At 45.6% G+C, this 18997-nt stretch overlaps 1 protein-coding gene across 12 annotated transcripts in view; it reads left to right on the forward strand.

Annotated features, from left to right (window-relative positions):
* Positions 1–18997, forward strand: part of ADCK1 (aarF domain containing kinase 1) — a 144767-nt gene that overhangs the window by 31975 nt on the left and 93795 nt on the right. For 10 of the 12 annotated variants that reach the window (XR_010405286.1, XM_064571422.1, XM_064571423.1 and 7 more), the window contains exon 4: positions 13764–13967. The exons of the other annotated variants lie outside the window; for them this stretch is intronic. Coding sequence is in view for 9 of the 10 variants with exons in the window: in XM_064571422.1 (XP_064427492.1) it covers positions 13764–13967 (204 nt within the window). In the remaining variant the exon portion in view is untranslated. The remainder of the gene's footprint in view (positions 1–13763; positions 13968–18997) is intronic. 12 annotated transcript variants of the gene reach the window in all.

Genomic DNA, 18997 nt, shown 5'->3' on the forward strand with positions numbered 1-18997 from the left:
GAGTTTTCTTCTCCCCCATGAGGAGTGTTTAGCAGTGTGTGTAGTGGGCAGCAGAGTTTAGTAGAAAGAGATTGGCTTTGGAATCGAAGACAGTGACTCGAACCCTAGATCTACCTACTGTGTATTGGCTAAATGACCCTGGCAAGCCCCCTAACAGTTTTGGGCCTCAGTTCCCACATCTGTGTAATGGGGAGAATGATTGTGCCCCCCGCCCCCCACAAGGGCTCTTACCCTTGATATGTGTGTGAAAGGTTTCACGAGTTGTAAAGGACTGTGCATTTACCAGTGAGGATCGTTAGTACAGTGTGTGATGGACAAGATTTTGTTTCTTGGCAGCTTATATTCTATGCTGGTATGGTGAATCAACACCTCAACAGTAATGATTGTGGAGAAGAGTATGTGAAAATTATAAATCAAGGACCTATTTGTGCTTGCATTATGCTGACAGGTCATTTGGCAACTTAAGTTTGATCCTCATTTTAATATGAAATTATTAGATGTCGGTAAAACATAAGATGATAAGAAACTCATACATACTTTGATGTTCACAACATTTATCATCTTTTAATGAGCACCGATAAATTGAATAAAGATGACTTTTTTTATTTCAAAGACTCAAGACTTCATATATACATGAAGTGTGACAAAAAAATGTAATTGATTTTTAAAATAAAACAATGTTCTGGAATTAGGTAGTAGTGATAGTTGTACAACTTGGTGGATATAGTACAAACCACTGAATTGTATACTTTAAGATGGTGAATTTTTTGGTTTGGGAATTCTTTCTTTCTTTTTTTTTTTTTTAAAGATTTTATTTACTTATTTGACAGAGAGAGACACAGCGAGAGAGGGAACACAAGCAGGGGGAGTGGGAGAGGGAGAAGCAGGCTTCCCGCGGAGCAGGGAGCCCAATGCGGGGCTTGATCCCAGGACCCTGGGACCATGACCTGAGCCGAAGGCAGATGCTTAATGACTGAGCCACCCAGGTGCCCCTGGGAATTCTTTCTTTCTTTTTTTTTTTTTAATTTTTAAAATTTTATTATGTTATGTTAGTCACCATACATAATTAGTTTTTGATGTGGTAACCCACGATCCATTGTTTTCATATGACACCGAGTGCTCCATGCAGTATGTGCCCTCCTTAATACCCATCACCGGGCTAACCAATCCCCCCTTCTCCCTCCCCTCTAAAACCCTGTTTGTTTCTCAGAGTCCATAGTCTTTCATGGTTCATCTTTCCCTCTGATTCCCCCCCGCCGACTTCATTTTTCCCTTCCTTCTCCTAATGTCCTCCATGCTATAAAAATAGAAAAGCATTTATTAAAGCAATAATTATGTTATTAAAAAATTTAGAGATTCAAGAAAAAGTCCCCATAATTTCACCAAATCAAACTCATTATGATTTTGATATACCTTCTTTTCTTTTTTTCAAAGATTTGTTAATTCATTTTGAGAGAGAGAGAGTGTTAGTGGGTGAGTGGGGGGAGGGGCAAAGTAGGGAGAGAATCTTTCAAGTAGACTCTCTGCTTAGTGAGGAGCTGGACATGGGGCTCGATCCCACAACCCATGAGGTCACGACCTGAGGTGAAACCAAGAGTGGGACACTCAAATGACTGAGCCCCTCAGGCGCCCCTTGATATATGTTAACACTGTTCTGTAACATCCATAGTGTTCTATCAATATAATGAACTGTTTTTTTCACTTAACCTGTTATCCTTAGCATTTTCCATGTTGTCATGTAGTCCATTTAAAATAGCTATTTTTTTTAAAAGATTTTATTTATTTATTTGACAGAGAGAGAGCGAGCACAAGTAGGGGGAGCAGCAGGGGCAGAGGGAGAGGGAGAAGCAGACTCCTTGCTGAGCAGGGAATCCAATGCGAGGCTCGATCCCAGGACCCTGGGATCATGACCTGAGCTGAAGGTAGATGCTTCATGACCGTGCCACCCAGGCGCCCCTAAAATAGCTATTTAATGCTTCTTTGTGTGACTGTTACATGATTTACTTAGCTATTCCCTTTTCCCACTTTTAGGATGCATCTGCATATATTTTTTCTATTATAATTAACACTGTGCTGAACATCTTTGTACATAGACTATTTTCCATGTCTTAGATTATTTTCTTAGGAGAAATTTCTATTTCTATTTCTATATATGATATATATGAATCAGAACATTGCTGAGAGAAATTTTTAAAAAGGCCTAGTAAATGGAGAGATGTATTATGTTCATGGGTAGAAAGACTCAATATTGCTAAGATGTCCATTCTCCCCAAATAAATCCATAGATTCATGGCAATACCAATCAAAATCCCAGCAGGCTCTTTTGTAGAAATTGACAAGTTGATCCTAAAGTTCATATGGGAATGGAGAAGGTTTTGGAGGCAGTGCTAGAAAGTAACACTGAAAAAGAAGAACAAAGTTAGAGGACAATACTATTTGATTTCAAGACTTACTATAAACCTATAGTAGTCAAGACAGTGTGGGCTTGATATAAAGACAGACAGACTGATCTATGGAACCGGAAAGAGAGTCCAGAAATAGACTCACACATAGATGAACAATTAATTTTTCACAATGGGACAGAGGCAATTCAGTGTAGAAAGATCAGTCTCTCCAACAAACAGTACCGGAACTATTAGATATTCATATGCAGAATTAAATTAAACTTTGATCCATACCTCCTACTACTTGTGACAACTGATTCCACATAGATCACATACCCAAATGTAAAAACCTAAAACTATAAAACTTGTAGCAGAAAACATAGGAGAAAATGGCTATAGTTTGGGGCAGGCAAAGATTTCTTAGGTACAACACCAGAAGTATGATCCATAAAAGAAAAAGTGGTTAATTTTACTTCATCAAAATTAAAAACAACTTCTTTTTGGAAGATGTTGTTAAAAGAAAGGAAAGACAAGCTAAGACTGGGAAAAAATATTTGCAAATCGTTTATCTGATAAAATACTTGTGTATGGACTATATGAAGAATTCCTGTAACTCAATTATAAGAAAACAACCCATTAAAAAACGGACAAAAGATTTGGACAGACATTTGACCAGAGAAGGAGAGATGGCAAGTAAGCATAGGAAAAGATGCTCAACATCATTAGTCTTTGGGAAATACAAATTTTTTTTTTAAGATTTTATTTATTTATTTGACAGAGAGAGACACAGCAAGAGAGGGAACACAAGCAGGGGGAGTGGGAGAGGGAGAAGCAGGCTCCCCGCAGAGCAGGGAGCCCGATGCGGGACTCGATCCCAGGACCCTGGGATCATGACCTGAGCTGAAGGCAGTCGCTTAACCAACTGAGCCACCCAGGCGCCCCCAATTTTTTTTTTTTTAAAGATTTTATTTATTTGAGAGAGAGAATGAGAGAGAGAGAGCACATGAGAGGGGTGAGGGTCAGAGGGAGAAGCAGACCCCCTGCTGAGCAAGGAGCCCGATATGGGACTCGATCCCAGGACTCCAGGATCATGACCTGAGCCGAAGGCAGTCGCTTAACCAACTGAGCCACCCAGGCGCCCTGGAAAATACAAATTTAAACCATAATGAAGTATCATTACGCATGTATGAGAATGACCGAAATGAGAGAGACTTCTTACACCAAGCATTGGGGGGATGTGGAGGAGCTCTCATATACTGTGGTGGGAATGTAAAATGCACAACCACTTTAGAAAACAGTTTAATTTCTTAAAAAGTTAAACATTTACCTGTCACACAATTTGACCATTACATTTCTGAGTATTTAGCCATATGTCCACGCAGAGATTTGTACGTAAATGTGTACAGCAGTTTTATTGGTGCTCCAAAACTGGAAACAACCCAAATATACATCAACAGACGAATAAACAAGTTGTGGTACATTCATACAGTAGAATACTATTCAGTAAGGGAAAGCAATAAACTGTTGATACATGCAGCAACAAAATGGATCTCAAAAAGTTATGTTGAGTGAAAAAGTCTAGCCCACCCCAAGAATAGTTATGAGCTGTATGATGTCATTTATATACAATTCTAGAAAATTCTAGATTATACTGACAGCAGATCAGTGGTTGTCTGGGGATGGAAGGTATGTGGAGGGATGTCCCTTGACAAAAGGGGCTTTGGGAGCTTTTGGGGAGTGGTGGATATGCTTACTTGCTTGATTATAGTGACAGTTTCATGTATGTATACATATATCAAAAACTATCAGGGACGCCTGGGTGGTTCAGTCAGTTAAGTGTCTGCCTTTGGCTCAGGTCATGATTCCGGGGTTCTGGGATTGGGCCCCGTGTCGGGCTTCCTGTTCAGTGGGGAACCTGCTTCTCCCACTCTCCCTCTTCCGCTCCTCCTGCTTGTGATCTCTCTGTCAAATAAATAAATAAAATCTTAAAGTATCAGATGGTACCTGTATAGTTTATCATGGGTCAAAATACCTCAGTGAGGCTGAGGTAACAATGATAGTAATGGACTGTGATCTATTGAAAAAAGTAGAAATCCATGAATCCAAAAGGACCAAAATAAACAGATGAATAAATTGAGAGTTTGATAAGATTTGGGAGTTCTTCCTTGCACAATACTTAATTATAAAGAGAAAACAGGTAACTTTGAGGAAGTCAGGTGGATAACCATCTTGATGAAGTGATCAAAATTAACATTGCCTGTAGGGAGACAAATCAAAATTGTGCACCACCTGATAGGATGTAATGAGAATAGAGCCTTTTATTAAATTGTTGGATTTGATTAGCTAAAATTTTTTTAAAAGAATTTTTATATCTATGTTCACAGTGAATATTGGTCTGTAGCTTTTATCCCCCCTTGTATTTAATGTTTGGTTTTGATAGTGGGGTAATGCTGGTCTCATAGAAAGAGTTGGGAAGTATTCTGTCTTCAGCTTTCTGGAAGAGTTTGAGTGGATTTGGTATTTTCTGCTTAAATGTTTGGTAGAATTCAGCTGTGACACAATTGAATTAGAATTGGGTAGAATTGGATAGAAGTTTTCTTGTCTGATATAAACATTGCCATTCCAGCTTTATTTTAATTAGTTTTGGCATTTATTTGAGAGAGAGAGCGAGGGAGAGTGAGCAAGTATGAGCAGGGGAAGGGGCAGAGGGAGAGGGAGAGAAAGAATCTTAAGCAGACTCCACGCCCAATGCAGAGCCCAATATGGGCCTTGATCTCACAACCCTGAGATGATGCCCTGAGCCAAAATCCAGAGTAGGACACTTAACTGACTGAGCCACCCAGGCACCCCAGGAGTCTTTCTTTCTTATCCAAATTGGCAATCTTTGGCTTTTAACTGGGGGTGTTTAGACCATTTATATTTAATGGGATTATTGTTATGGTTAGATTTATGTCTGTCATCTTGTTATTTGTTTTCTGTTTGTCCTATTAGCTCTTTATTTCTTGTTTCCTCTCATACTTTCTTTTGGATTGAATATATTTTATGGTTCTATTTTATTTCCTTTGTTGTTTTTTTGTTATTTTAGTGATTGTATGAGTTTACAGCATACATTTTTAACTTGTCACATTCTGGCTTTTGAGATTCTTGGATTGGTTTGTTGGTTTATAGTTTTTTTTTTTTTTTTAGAAAATCAAATTTGAAAAAATTTCAGCCATTATTTCTTTATATATTTTTTCTCTACCCTCTTCTATCTCCTTTCCTTTGGAGACTCCAACTACATGCTTACTAGGTTGCTTGAATTTGTCCCCCAGATCACTGATCTCTTTCCATTTTTTTTAAAATTCTTTTTTTCTTTGTGTATTTCATTTGGAATAGTTTCTATTGCTAGGTCTTCAAGTTCACTAATCTTTTCTTCTACATTGTCTAATCTTCCATTAATCCCATCCAGTGTATTTTTTACATCACACATTACAGTTTCATCTCTAGAATTTTCATTTGGATCTCACTCTCTTTTTAAAAAAATGTTGTTCTTGTTTCTGCTTAACTTTTGAACATATGAAGTACAGTTATAATAATGGTTTTAATGTTCTTCTCTACTAATTCTAATATGGGTTTCAGTTCTGGGTTTTAAAAAATTATATTTTATTATTATTATTTTTAGTTCTGAGTTGGTTTTGATTGATTAGTTTTCCTCTCATTTTGTGTCATATTATTCTGCTTCTTTGCATACCCCAATTTCTTATTAGGTGCCAGACAGTGCACTTTTATCTTTTTGTGTGCTAGATATTTTTGTATTATTATAAATACTCTTAAGCTTTGTTTTGGGACACACAGTACTTGGAAACAGTTTGTTTCTTTTTCATACCTTTCTTTTAATATTTGTTGGATGGAAATGGAGCAATATTTAGTTTGGAATATTCCTCATTACTGAGGCAAGCCCCTTCTGGGTATTATAACAAGTGCCTCAAGAATTACAAGATTTTCCAATCTGCTGGTGGGAATAGGTCCTATGTGAGCACTAGGTACTGTTAACCCTAGTCTTTTTGGGTTGTTCTCTCTGGACTCAAGTTGTTTTCTCATGTGCATGTACTGAATATGTGAGATGGATCCTCAACACATCTTCATTGCACTTTTTTTGTATAGCTCTCTCCTCTCCATTACTCTGTCCTGTGAACCCTAGTTGTTTTGGCCTTCCGGGACTCCCAGTTCCATCTCCTCAACTCAGGGAGTTCTCTGGGCACTTCCTGGGTTCCCTTTCCTGACGCTGGGCCTGGAAACTCTTAATGCAGTGAACTGGGACAATCATAGGGTTCACCTTGTTTGTTTCCCATTGCTCAGGAATCACTGTCCTTTGCTACCTGGTGTCCAGTGCCTTAACAACCATTGTTTTATAAATCTGAAAAAAAAAATCAGCTGAACTTGTATGTTGTAGATGTTGAAGGAGGGATGATTAAAAAAAATTTCTTCCCCATTATTGACATAATACATATGAGTTTTAAGAAATTTGGAAAATACAGAAAAAGGTATGAAGAAGAAAAAATACTCTTGTGGTCTCATAGCCTAGAGGTACCACTGTTTATATTTCATTATGTTTCCTTTGGGTCTTGATTTTTTGACTAGAAGAATTAATCAAAAATCTTTGTTTTGGGGTCTGTCTCTTACTTCCTCTTTCATTGTCTCTCTCTTTTTTCCTGTGTCGTGTGGGGTCTATATGTGTTTCTGTCTCTTTCCTCTTTGTGTCACAAACACCCCTAAACCCCATTGGAGATTACTGCACAGTTCTGATGGGGAGCCTTGTTGATTCAACCTGACTTTGGTACCTTTCTGCTGAGTTTGGAGGCCAAAGCCCATGCTCCTGGGTATTTAGACATGAGTCAGGAATTGCCATCTTTGGGCCTTTGCTCCATCCCTCCCAATCAATAATTAATCAGCACTGAGTTGATCTTATTAGTTATTCACTGCCCCCTTCTCAAACCCCAAACCAAGCTGGCTAATAACAATGCTTTTAATTAATATGAGGCAGATTAAGACTCATTACAGCAAGGTTATTGGTAATGAGATAATCATAAGGTAAGTTATTGAGCTGGGAGTGAAAATGAAGTTGGAGGAGGGGCAGGGAGACCACACCAGCTGTTCCTACCCTATTTTGGCAGGGACGGAAGGGGGAATGTCAGGCCTCTGCAGTGAGGACATGCAGCCACACACCCAGCCAGCCAGTAAAACCAGGTGCTTGGTAAAGACAGCACTTGGGTCAGTGAGCAGATGGGTGGTTGGTGTTAGAGTAGTAGAAGAAGTAGGCAGGCCTTTGGGGCAGAGAACATAAAGTCAGTGTATTTAGTAGAATAATGCTCTCTTGCTATTTGCATTTCTTATGCATGGACGCTTGCCATTTAGATGACAGAGCATGGAATTAGCTATTGTTCCTATTAGATTGTGGTCCAGACTTGTTAGTCTGAACAAAGTATAGGGAGTGGATGGGCCTGGAGTGTTCTTTTTTTTTTTTTTTTTTTAATTTCATTTTTCTGGGAACATTGGATTTCCCCCCAACCCCCATCTTTTTTGATTCACATATTGAGCACTGACTGCGTGCTGAGCCCTGTGCTGAACTCTTTTTTATGCTTGCTTCATGTGACCATCCCAGTGACAGTTGCCACTGTTCTCCTCCCTTTACTGATGAAGAAAACAAAGCCCCAAAGTTAATGAACTTGTGCAAGGTTATATGACAAGTAAGTAGCAAAGTAGGATTTGAACCCAGGGCTTTTTGATTCCAAAGTCAATGCTGTTAATCATCATGTTTTATGACTCCTGTTGTATTCAAGACTGACTACGGCTTTCATTGTGCCTTTTAAATTGTATATACTTGATTCAGCTTCCATGGTCACCCTGGCACCAGGCTGATGTTCTCTCCAGCACATATCATACCTGGGAGGTACTGGGCAGCTACCTTTATTGCCTGCCCTTGGTGATTCCAGCTCATGGGTGCACATCCACACCTCAGCCTGGATTGTAAGCTCCTTGCCCATGGAGACCATCCCCACAATGCTTGCATCCCCCACAGTGCGTGTACATAGAGAAATTCAGTTCATGCCTGCCCCCTGGCACATGGTTGAACACAACAACATCTTACCCTTTGCTGACTCTGGGACCTTGGGAATGTCACTGAACCTCTCTGAGTTTATTTTGTTATCCTTAAAGACACATCTTAAGATCCATTTTACAGAGATATTAGGCAGATTTAAAAACAGTAACAACTACCTATATTTTAGCTTTTATTGTAGCCTAGGAATAGCACTTAGAACAGGGCATTAAATAAATGATTATTTATTACAGTTGTTACTGATTTATAAGCCTGAGCTGTCTAGTATAGTTGCCACTAGCCGCATGTGATGATTTAAATCTAAATTATTTAAAATTAAATAAGATGAAGAACTCAGTTCCTCCGTCACACTAGCCACATTTCAAGTGTCCAGTGGCCACTGGTAGCTGGTGGCTGCTGAGTTATTAGACAGTGCAGATGCAGAATATTTCCATCACCGCAGCAGGCTCTGTTGGACGGAACTGGTATCAACTAACTTTCATTGGCCTGCGTGTCCTCCCTGGGGTCCAGGCCTATATAGGTGCAATGCCCAAAGATGTATAGCATGCAGGACTAGATTCAGGGGAATGCCAAGGTCTGGAGGTTCTGGAAGCTTTGCCTTTTCATTGAGCGTACTCCTTGTCGGGGGAGAAGGTTCCTGGGGGGAGAGAACTGTGGGATCCCTGTGGATAGTCCCTGCCACCAGCAGGTGCAGCCCCTTAAGGTATCAGATTAGGGAAGTGAATGCTGAAAGGGGGAGTATTTACTAAGCTAGCAGTTTCTTGAAATTCTGAGTGGGACCTGCCTTCTGATTCCCAAGGACAGTGAAGCCCTCGGAGCTGGAGCTGAAAAGGGACCCTGGAGATCAGAGGCCCTACTCTGTGCAGCATTTGTGTCTTAAGGCCATTTAAGAACATTTAGAAGTTTTTGGTGAGTGGCAATATCCCTCACCTCTGTGTGTGTGTGTGTGTGTGTGTGAGAGAGAGAGAGAGAGAGAGAGTTTATTTAGAAGTTGGTTGAAGGTGACTGTGGGGCTTCTTTAGTTGAAATGTGGGTGCCATTTGCAGTAGATGCTGACGCAGCTTCATGGGTGGTGGTTTTGTGAGCATATAACCCATAGTCATCATCAATCTACATTTACGGCGCATGCACAGCTTGCCCACAGCGTACAGGGGACACACATGGTCTCTGCCCCTACGGCTCATGTGCCAAGTGGCTGGTGAGTTGGGAGGCAACCAGCTTTCCTGGGCTTGTGTGATCAGAGAGGGCTCCCTGTAGTGTCCACACAATGTCTTGTAGGTGACCATAACTTTGTGCCTAGAGGTACCCTATGTAGGACTGGCTCCAGCCGCAGGTGAGGGGCAGTGGGCTGATGCTTTCATTCTTTCTTATTTTTTTTTTCATCTTTCAACTAACATCCTCTAGGCTGGTGCTTTCTGAGGGCTGCCGGTGGCAGAGACAAATGCAGATACGAATCCAGTCTAAAGAAAACGGTGGAGTAGGTCTTTAGCACGCAGATATGTGTTGCTATATTGTCCTCTTGATCTGAAATGCCCTTCTTTTTATCCTAGTTTATTCAAATTTGATTTCAGGGACCAATCCTGTGTATCTATCGGGAACCAGTCACACCAGTAATCTGACTGGGGAAAACATTTTATTTTTTTAATTTCTGAGATCTTTATTTCATGCTGATTATCATGTAAATAAACTGCAGAACACACACTGTATTAAAAAGTTCAGCATGGAATCCAGTCTTTTGTTTATTTATTTATTGACTATTTATTAAAGTTTTTATTTAAATTCCATTTAGTTAACATACAGTGTAATATTAGAGTTAGGTGTACAATATAGTGATTCAACACTTCCGTACCTCACCTGGGGCTCATCAAAGCAAGTGCACTCCTTAATCCCCATCACCTGTTTCTCTCATCCCTCCCCCCCCCCCTCCTCTGGGAACCATCAGTTCTCTATAGCTGAGTGTTTCTTGGTTTGCCTCTCTCTCTCTTTTTTTTCCCCCTTTGCTTATTTATTTTGTTTCTCAAATTCCACATATGAATGAGATGATATGGTATTTGTCTTTCTCTGAGTGACTTACTTATTTTCCTTAGCATAATACTCTCTATCTCCATCCATGTTGTTGCAAATGGCAGGATTTCATTCTCTTTTATGGCTGAGTAATATTCATATATATGTGTATATCTATCTATCTATCTCACATCTTCTTTAGTCATTCATTATAGGCTGTTTCCATAATTTGGCTGGTGTAGACACTGCTGCCGTAAACACCAGGATGGGTGTATCCCTTTGAGTTAGTATTTTTGTATGCTTTGGGTAAATACCTACTAGTGTGATTGCTGGATCATAGGGTAGCTCTAGTTTTAACTTTCTGAGGAACCTCCATACTGTTTCCCAGAGTGGCTGCACCAGTTTGCATTCCCACCAACAGTGCAGGAGGGTTCAAGGGCGGAAAACTTAAGAGAACAGATTATTAACTGGTAAAAGTAAAGGGTCGTTAACTCCTAAAAGGAGTAAAAGAAGATCCTAGGGTGGAGAAGTAGTAAGCACATAAAGCAGACGCCCCCTCTGGGGCTGAGGGGTAGTGAGCCAGGACAGACCTCAGCCGACGGCCTCCCGCCTGGGAGACTGAGGTGGAGGTCTGCCCCATGGGGAGCAGACACACGGTGGAAGGCACGGTCCATGGGAGCGGCCTACTGGGTGGCGGTGGAATTTGCAGGAGGGTGTGGCCCGGAGCTATTGGATGGGAGCAGCCTGCTGGCTGGTCAGAACACTTGCCTGAGGGTGTGGGCCCAAGTTGGTCCATCAGAGGGACCTGCCTGGTAGTGGGGAAATTTAGTGAGGGTGGGCTGGTCTGGGAGGGCCACGAAGGGCACACCCCAAACCACCGGCCTGCTGGCTGCTGAGCTAAAATGGCACATCGGCACCAGGAAGAGAGCCCCCTTGCCCTCTGTGGCCTCAGTGTTCCTCCAGAGCCAGCTGTTGACAAAGCCGAATAAGAAGCCATCTGACAGAGGAGAAATGACAGTGTGCAGCCCCAGGGTCACAGCGCAGGGCGGAGAAGGGTGACTTGGAGCCTGGAGGCCATAGATCTGAGCACCACACAGCCACCTGCCCTCCTGTGAGCCAAGCCTCGCCTCTAATTCCAGCCCCCTTGTTTCTTGCATCTGAGCTTCTGCGGTTCTCAGTGTGATCCTGGTGTTGCGAGTCATTCTCTGCGTGCGAGCGGCTCGGTCACGTCTTCCCATGTGCTGGGGGTGGGGGGGTGGGGCACGGAACCTGGCCTGCTGTAAGTCCCAGTGAATACACAGTGGCTGAGGTCTTTACTGGGCAGGGAGGGGAAAGTGGGGTGTGTCCTCACCTCACCTTCCGGTCCTCTGCTTCCATGTGGTCTTGACTCCAGAGCAGCTTTGACGTGGGGGCTGAGCGTGCCTCCCTGGGGGAGAGGGCCGCTGGGTGCCGGCCGGACGTGGGCTGCAGTCTTGCTGTATCTCAGGACTGATGGGTTGTGGATGCCTGTCTGTTGCCTCTCATTCTGCCAGTGATTATGACCTCTCCTCCTCTGGGTTGGAATTTGGGGAATGATTATTTGAGCTCCAAGAAGTCATTTGTTCACACCAGCCTGGACCTTTGCTCTGGGAGGAAATGCCCAGTTCCATGTTTGACCATGTGTGCCTTCTTTCTCACTTCCTTGAAACCAGGGCTTGAGCATGGCCTTGGCCAGCCACACCACTCATTTCCTGCCGTCTGCCACTGGTCTGCTGAGTCCCCAGCTCCAGAGTCTTAAAGAGAATCTACCCCTTTCCCACAATCCTTTGACACATCTAAGAGCATGCTCTCTCTCTTAATTTCTTAGGATTAATGTCCTTCTTCCTGGTCCTCCTATCGGGGAAAAAAAGACTCTCCGTGGCCCAGCTTGGACCAGGTATTTGCATCCAGGCTGGAGGACTCTGCCCAGGGGGATGGAGCATATGTGTATAGGGTTCCCCAAGAGTGCATTGGGGTGGGAGGCAGAGGCGTCTAGCAGGGCCAGCCGGAGTTCAGGGCATCTCCTCTGCTGTGGTGGGGCAGGGGAGATGGGCTCCCTGGCTGCTGGGACAAGGGTGTTGAGGACTGTGGTGTTATCTTCTTAATTTCTAAAGGAACAGTTTTCTGTGTGGTTCGCTTGGCAACTAATTGTATAGGATCTTTAACTGTTTCTTCCATCGTTGTTGCCAAAAGTTATTTAATTCCTCAGGTGGTTTATTGCCTCCAATATGTGCTTAATTATGTCAGTATCTTCCATAACACTTAAGAGACTGTAAGTCCGTTGTAGATGTTTACCCCCTCTTGGTTGATTTTGTGGGTGGAAGGGGTCCCACAGGGCACTGGGTTCCCTTTCCTTCTCTCTGTGCTCATGGCCCCATCCTGCCTCAGAAGCTGTAGCTCCAGGAGGGCAGGACCCTCACAGTTCCAGGACCCTCGGCTGAGCTGGAGTGATACCTGGGGGATACACAGCCTGGGGCCTAAGGGGGGCCATCTCCCAGCTCTGGAAGGACAGAGGGCATCAGGCTGCAAGTTAAGGCTGCCCTGTCCTAGGCGACCCACCCAGCTGCCTGTTCCATGCACCTGACATTTCCCAGTAAACTTTTCTTCCAGTTAAGAGGAGATCCCTGTGAAAGTGTGCTGAGTTAAAAGAGCTGCAGGTTTGGAGCATTTTCTAGACCTCCTTTTCTAGACCTCCTTTGATCTTTATGAGCTATTTCTTCATAAGCACAACATCTGAGTTTCTTATTTTTAAAGATACCAGTACCTGACTCCCTGAGCTGCTGTAAGGATTCAAAGAAATGATGCACATGACCATGATTTAGAAACTGTAGACCTCTAAGCAGATAGTGTTATTAGTGTATCTGAGGCTTGGGTGGCACGTACTTTTACTCTGTGCACCCTCAACTGAATCATTAGTAGATTAGATTTGGTTAAAAGCCTTGAACGAGTGCTCTGGTCCCTGGGCCGGGTGACTTTTGATGCGAAGAAGACCAGAAGCATGGGAGCATCGGGCGTCTGAGGAGGCCGGCCTCCGGCTGAGGCTGGGATCGACTGCTCTAGGTCCCAAGACTGGAGGAGAGCACTGAAGCAGAAGGCGAGTGAAGGTGCATGCGTGTGTGCGTGCGTGCGTGCGTGTGTGTGTGTGTACGTACTCTGGGGAGCAAATCAGGGTTTTCCGGCAGAGGGGGCAGGAAGAGGGAACGATGTCCTGTGGACAGCGGGCGCTCACACCTCTCTGGCGCTGGCCTGTCTCCCTGCAGGTGCACCTCCGTTCTGCCAGGCGTCTCTTTGAGCTGTGCTGTGCCAACCGGGGCACTTTCATCAAGGTGGGCCAGCACCTGGGGGCCCTGGACTACCTGCTGCCGGAGGAGTACACCAGCACGCTGAAGGTGCTCCACAGCCAGGCCCCGCAGAGCAGCATACAAGAGGTCCGCCAGGTCATCCGTGAGGACCTGGGCCAGGAGGTGGGTAGCTGCCAGGGCCAGGACGGCTGGGTCCTGGGCTGCCGTGTTCTCGAAGGGCCTGGCAGAGCTCTCGCTGCTGGGGGGCTGGGGCTCCGCCGCTGGAGCGGAAATGTACTTCCCGGCAACTCTCAGTAGTGAAGTCAAAGGGGTTACAAGGCGCCTCAGTGGCCCTCCGTAAAAAAGATGACTTGAACCATCTGAAATAGCTGATATGCGATTGCTATTGTTCTGCAATGTGATGGGATCCATAGGGTCCAACCTAATAACATCTGTCAATTATTGAGGCTTTACTGTGTAAGAACAGTTGTACTGTGCCCCCTGCATTATCTCACCGCTCCCTCAGGGTAAACGTGGGAGGTAGGGACTGTTATTTACCCCATTTTGCAGATGAGGGATAAAGGCTTAGGTGGAGGAGATTCAGCGAAGGGTAAACCCAATTTAGGGCTGGAGGCCAGGAGGAGCAGGGTTAGGATGGAGGGACCCCAGGCGGAGGGGACAGGATTGGCACGGCACAGGCCCGTGCGTGGCTTTGCTTCTTGCCAAGACTATGGGCCTCCTGCTTCCTATAGCACGAGATTCACCCCCAAATTAAAACTAAATAAATCACTGTAATAACAGTGCGAAGTGCATCATTGCTGGCATGTGGCAGCTCAGTGGGGGCGGATGCAAGGGAAGGAAGGCAGCAGATTAACCCTTGGAGGCCAGCTTGTCTATGGAGAGCCTTAGGGGGAGGCAAGAGCTGGTCAGTGGCCCCCTCTAAGTCAGGGTGGAGTGAGATGAGAAGTTTGGGGTGTCAGCTTCATGGTGGGGCCCACCCAGCTGGCCAAAGGATGTTTGGGGTCAAAAGATTTCATCTGCATCTTCAGGGCCTCTTCTCTAGTCCCCCTGGCCATGTAGTCCTGAGCTTGTCTCGAGCCCTCAGAGAAGGGAGGCTAATGTCAAGGTCACGGTTCTGAGGGGGCGTCCTTCACAGCTGGGAAGCTCAGCAACCTCAGGTTTCTTAGCCCGGCCCCCACAGGCACACAGTTGAACTCTTTGCTCTCCCTCCTGCTTCCTCCTCCCTCCCGGGAAGATGGCATTTGTTCTCTGGTGACACACTTTCTCAGTCTGTGGGTGGAGGGAGGGGAAAGGGGCTGCGTGGGAAGCAGGGTAGGTGGGTGTGGGGGTGTGAGGGCGGGGAAAGTCACTCACTCTGCACTTCCCTCCTCCTCCCGCCTCTCCCATGACACTGATGGGGAGCAGCTCTCCCTGCCAGGAAGAGGTCTGAGCAGATCCCACTGATTGTGGGCTCCACATCGGCCCTGGGACCCTCCGTGGAAAGCTCTGTTTCATCCCTGGTTTCAGGAATGTGGTTAAAGGGGGCCGAGACTGTCATGTATCACCATCTGCTGGCTGGGTTCAAGTCCTCGGATGGGCTCTGAAGACCCCTGGAGCTCAAAGACTGTGTAGCTGCCCCTGAATCTCAGACTGAAAGAGCAGGGAGAGGCTAGAGGGAGCTCGAGCTGGTGTGTTGGGGCTGCACTGGTTGATTGCATCTGTGCCTCTTGAGGACCCTTCCCATCAGCAGAGGCCTTACAGGGTCACTGGTGTCCTCACACCAGTCCCTGTCCCAGGCAGATGGGGCTGGCCCTGAGGGGTGTCCCCAGCAGGGTGTGGGAGATGAGAGTGAGCTTGCATCTCTCCTGAGCCCCATGATTTACATGTGGCTCTGAATCCGTGCGAATCCCTGTACAACAGCCAGTGCAATCAGCGTGGAGGGAGAGCGAGTAGAGGGGCACTGTCGTGGCATAGGGGTGTGTGTGGCTGGGGTGGGGGTGGGGCCGCAAAGCTAAGGGAGAAGGGTGTGAGCGACAGGACGAGGCCTCGGATCTTCTGACTGCCAGCCTAGTGCTTTGTCTCCTATGTAACAGAGCTCCTGTTTGGAGGAAATCGTTTGGAAATCTATTTTCTGTGTCTGTATGTCTGTGTCTTGGAAGTTTCTCAGCTAGTATTACCAGAAAGAAGCTTGCTTTTTTTCCTTTTATTTTAAATGCTAGGCTTAAGTCCTGAAGGACAGGATCTGGGAAGCAGTTAGCAGCCCGAACTCTAGGAGGTGGGGGTCATTTTTGGTGACTCCAAAGTGACCTGGGTCTGGAGAGGGTTGGAAATGGTCTCCACCTTGGTCCCCTAACTGCCCCTGGGACTGTAGGTCCAGGTGCAGTGCCGACCATAGCCAGCAGATGGCGCCGGAGCTTGAGTGTCAGGGAAGGATGCTGAAGACTTGGCCCTTTCCAGGAGAGGGCAGCCCTGACTGGCTGAGGCTTGAGTTCTTTCTTCTCCTGGTCATGGTTCATGCCGTGGAAGGAGCCCAGGCTGACACCTTTGCACCCTGAATGGGGCAAACATAGGCCTAAGCCATGAGGTTATTGACCACCTTGGTCCCCAGGAGTTCTTGGCTCCCTGCTGGAGGACCTGGCAGGGTTCTGACCACCAGCCCATCCTTACACATTCCTCTTCTGGACTAGGAGCCCTCAGAGGCCCCCTGCAGGCATGAGCAGCCTGTAGTTCTGTGTTTTGATACCTGTTCCTTCATTTTCCTTCTCGCTCGTTGTTGTCCAAGCAGCTGGTATTTAGTGAGGAAGGCACAGTGCTAGAAGCTTTGGGTTTAGCCAAGGATGGGTAAGACCTCATTCCAGACCTTGTAGTGTGGGGTCATTGGGAGGTACACATCACTGTGGTAGCTGGCCATGTGCATGCCCACAGGGTTTACAGGAAAGAGAGAGGGAGAGAGACGGGGAGAGAGGTTACTTTTGGGTGGGTGGAGGCTGTCTGAAGCAGATGGCATCTGACCCAGGCTCTCAAGGATGGCTGGGATTGGAAGAAGCAGAGGTTGCAGGAGGGGACTTCTGATTGGTGAGATGGGCTAAGCAAAGGTACAGGCATGGGAAAGCATAACGTACAGAGATTGCATGGTGATAGTCTTCTTAACTAGCATGTGGGGTTCAGGTTGGTGAATAGTGGAGCTGAGGTTGCAAAGTTGGTGCTGAGGTCACACTATGAAGGGCCTCAAGTGTTTTTTTCATAACATGAGCCTGAGGGAGAGAGGAGAACTTGGAGAGGGACCCAAGCAAAGAAGGATGGAGTGGGGCCAGATTTTCTTGGCGAGGTGGGAGATGAGGACGTCTTTCCCAGGTGGGGAAAGGGAAGGTGGGAGGTTTGAGGTGGGTAGAAAGCTTGGGGAGGGGAGTTATAGTGGGACTTAGGAAGAGGTGATAGAATTGTCAGCTGCACTGGTACAGTTATTGGTGGTCATGGACCTACTCACATCCCTCCTCCCACCCCGTCCTTAACACACACACACACACACACACAGTCTGATCTCATTACAATATATTTCAGTAAATGATCCAGTTTTGCTTTTTGTTTTGGAATATACTTGAATCAGATTAAGGTTCTTTCTAGCTCTAAAATTGTATGAAAAACTGAAGGAAATGAGGTCAGGTGCCAGAGTGATGCACAGAAATACCTTTGTTAGGGGCACCGCTTGTACTGATGTTGGGGGATTGGGGTTTGGCTTGTGTACTCTGAAATATGTTGGTTTTTTTTTTTTTAAACTGCAGTATTTTATTAATTTCTGACTTTCTAAATTATTTATTTTAGAGAGAGAGAGTGTGTGCACATGTGCAGGGGGGAGGGGCAGATTGAGAGAGAATCTCAAGCAGACTCCACACTGAGTGTGGAGCCCAATGTGGGGCTCGATCTTAAGACCCCGAGATCACAATCTGAGCTGAAACCAAGAGTTAGATGCTCAACCGACTGTGCCACCCAGATGCCCCTCTGAAACATGATTTATCATATCAGTCTTCAAGTCAAATCAAGTCTGATCTAGACTTGAACTTGTTCTGTAACTTCCTATAGTACCCGGGGACACATGCTGTGTGTCACAGGAGATCCATGTTCTTGATGGACCATCTGTCCAGAGTGGCCATTGGAACATGGAAGAGAACCACTGTGCATCAGGTGGGAGAATGCACACCTTGTGATTTCTTATGGACCTACAGGTACAGGTGGAGGGTAACATTGTTGTCTTGCTTTAAAGGCTCAAGTTATAAGCAAAAGTTCAGGAAAGAGATAAAGAAACTTTTCCCCCAGGAACCTCTGTCATTTATTAAGCTTGGGTGGGGGGTGGCAGAGAGAAGGCACTCTTGGCTTGAGGACCAGCAGGAGCAGAAGTAGAAGGCAGGGAGGTGAGGTAGGAGAACGCCTGGCCCATATGAGGGCTTCCTGGTGGTGGGGGCACCAGGTGGGGGCAGTGCAGACCCTAGACAGAGATTGGAGCAGGGGCTTCCATGGAGGCCTCAGGGCTGGGTGAGGGGGCGCTGGGCATGGATGGAGGATGGCAAACTCTGGGCTGATCCTTGTCATTTCTGCATGCCTGCATGTAGAACCTCTGCTGGTACCTGGAGAACTGTGTGAAAAGCAGGAAAAGGCACCCACTCTGGGCACCCCTTCCTGCAGGTGGCAGCTCTGCCAGGGCTGGATTTCCTTCTTCTATTAGTCAGGGTTCTCCAGAGAAACAGAGTCAATAGGGTGTGTGTGTGTGTGTGTGTGTGTGTGTGTGTGTGTGTAAAATAAGTAAAAAGATTGATTGGTTTTAAGGAATTGGCTTATGCAATTATGGAGGCTGGTAAATCTTGCATCTTTGGTGTGAGTGGGGAGGCATCTGGTTGGAGATCCAGGAAGAGCCGATATTGCAGTTTGAGTCTAAAGGCCGTCTGCTGGCAGAATTCCCTGTTGCTCCAGGAGGTCAGTCTTGTTCTAATCAGGCCTTCAACTGATTGGATGAGGCCCACCCACGTTATAGAGGGCCATCTGCTTTACTCAAAGTCTACTGATTTTTTTTAAAATTTTTTTTTCAAAGATTTTATTTATTTATTTGACAGAGAGAGATACAGCGAGAGAGGGAACACAAGCAGGGGGAGTGGGGGAGGGAGAAGCAGGCTTCCCGCTGAGCAGGGAGCCCGGTGCGGGGCTTGATCCCAAGACCCTGG

The sequence above is a fragment of the Mirounga angustirostris genome, unplaced genomic scaffold (assembly GCF_029215605.1).
Source record: "Mirounga angustirostris isolate CCGP_5_RB_7025 unplaced genomic scaffold, mMirAng1.0.hap1 SCAF_9, whole genome shotgun sequence".
Taxonomy (NCBI): Eukaryota; Metazoa; Chordata; class Mammalia; order Carnivora; family Phocidae; genus Mirounga; species Mirounga angustirostris.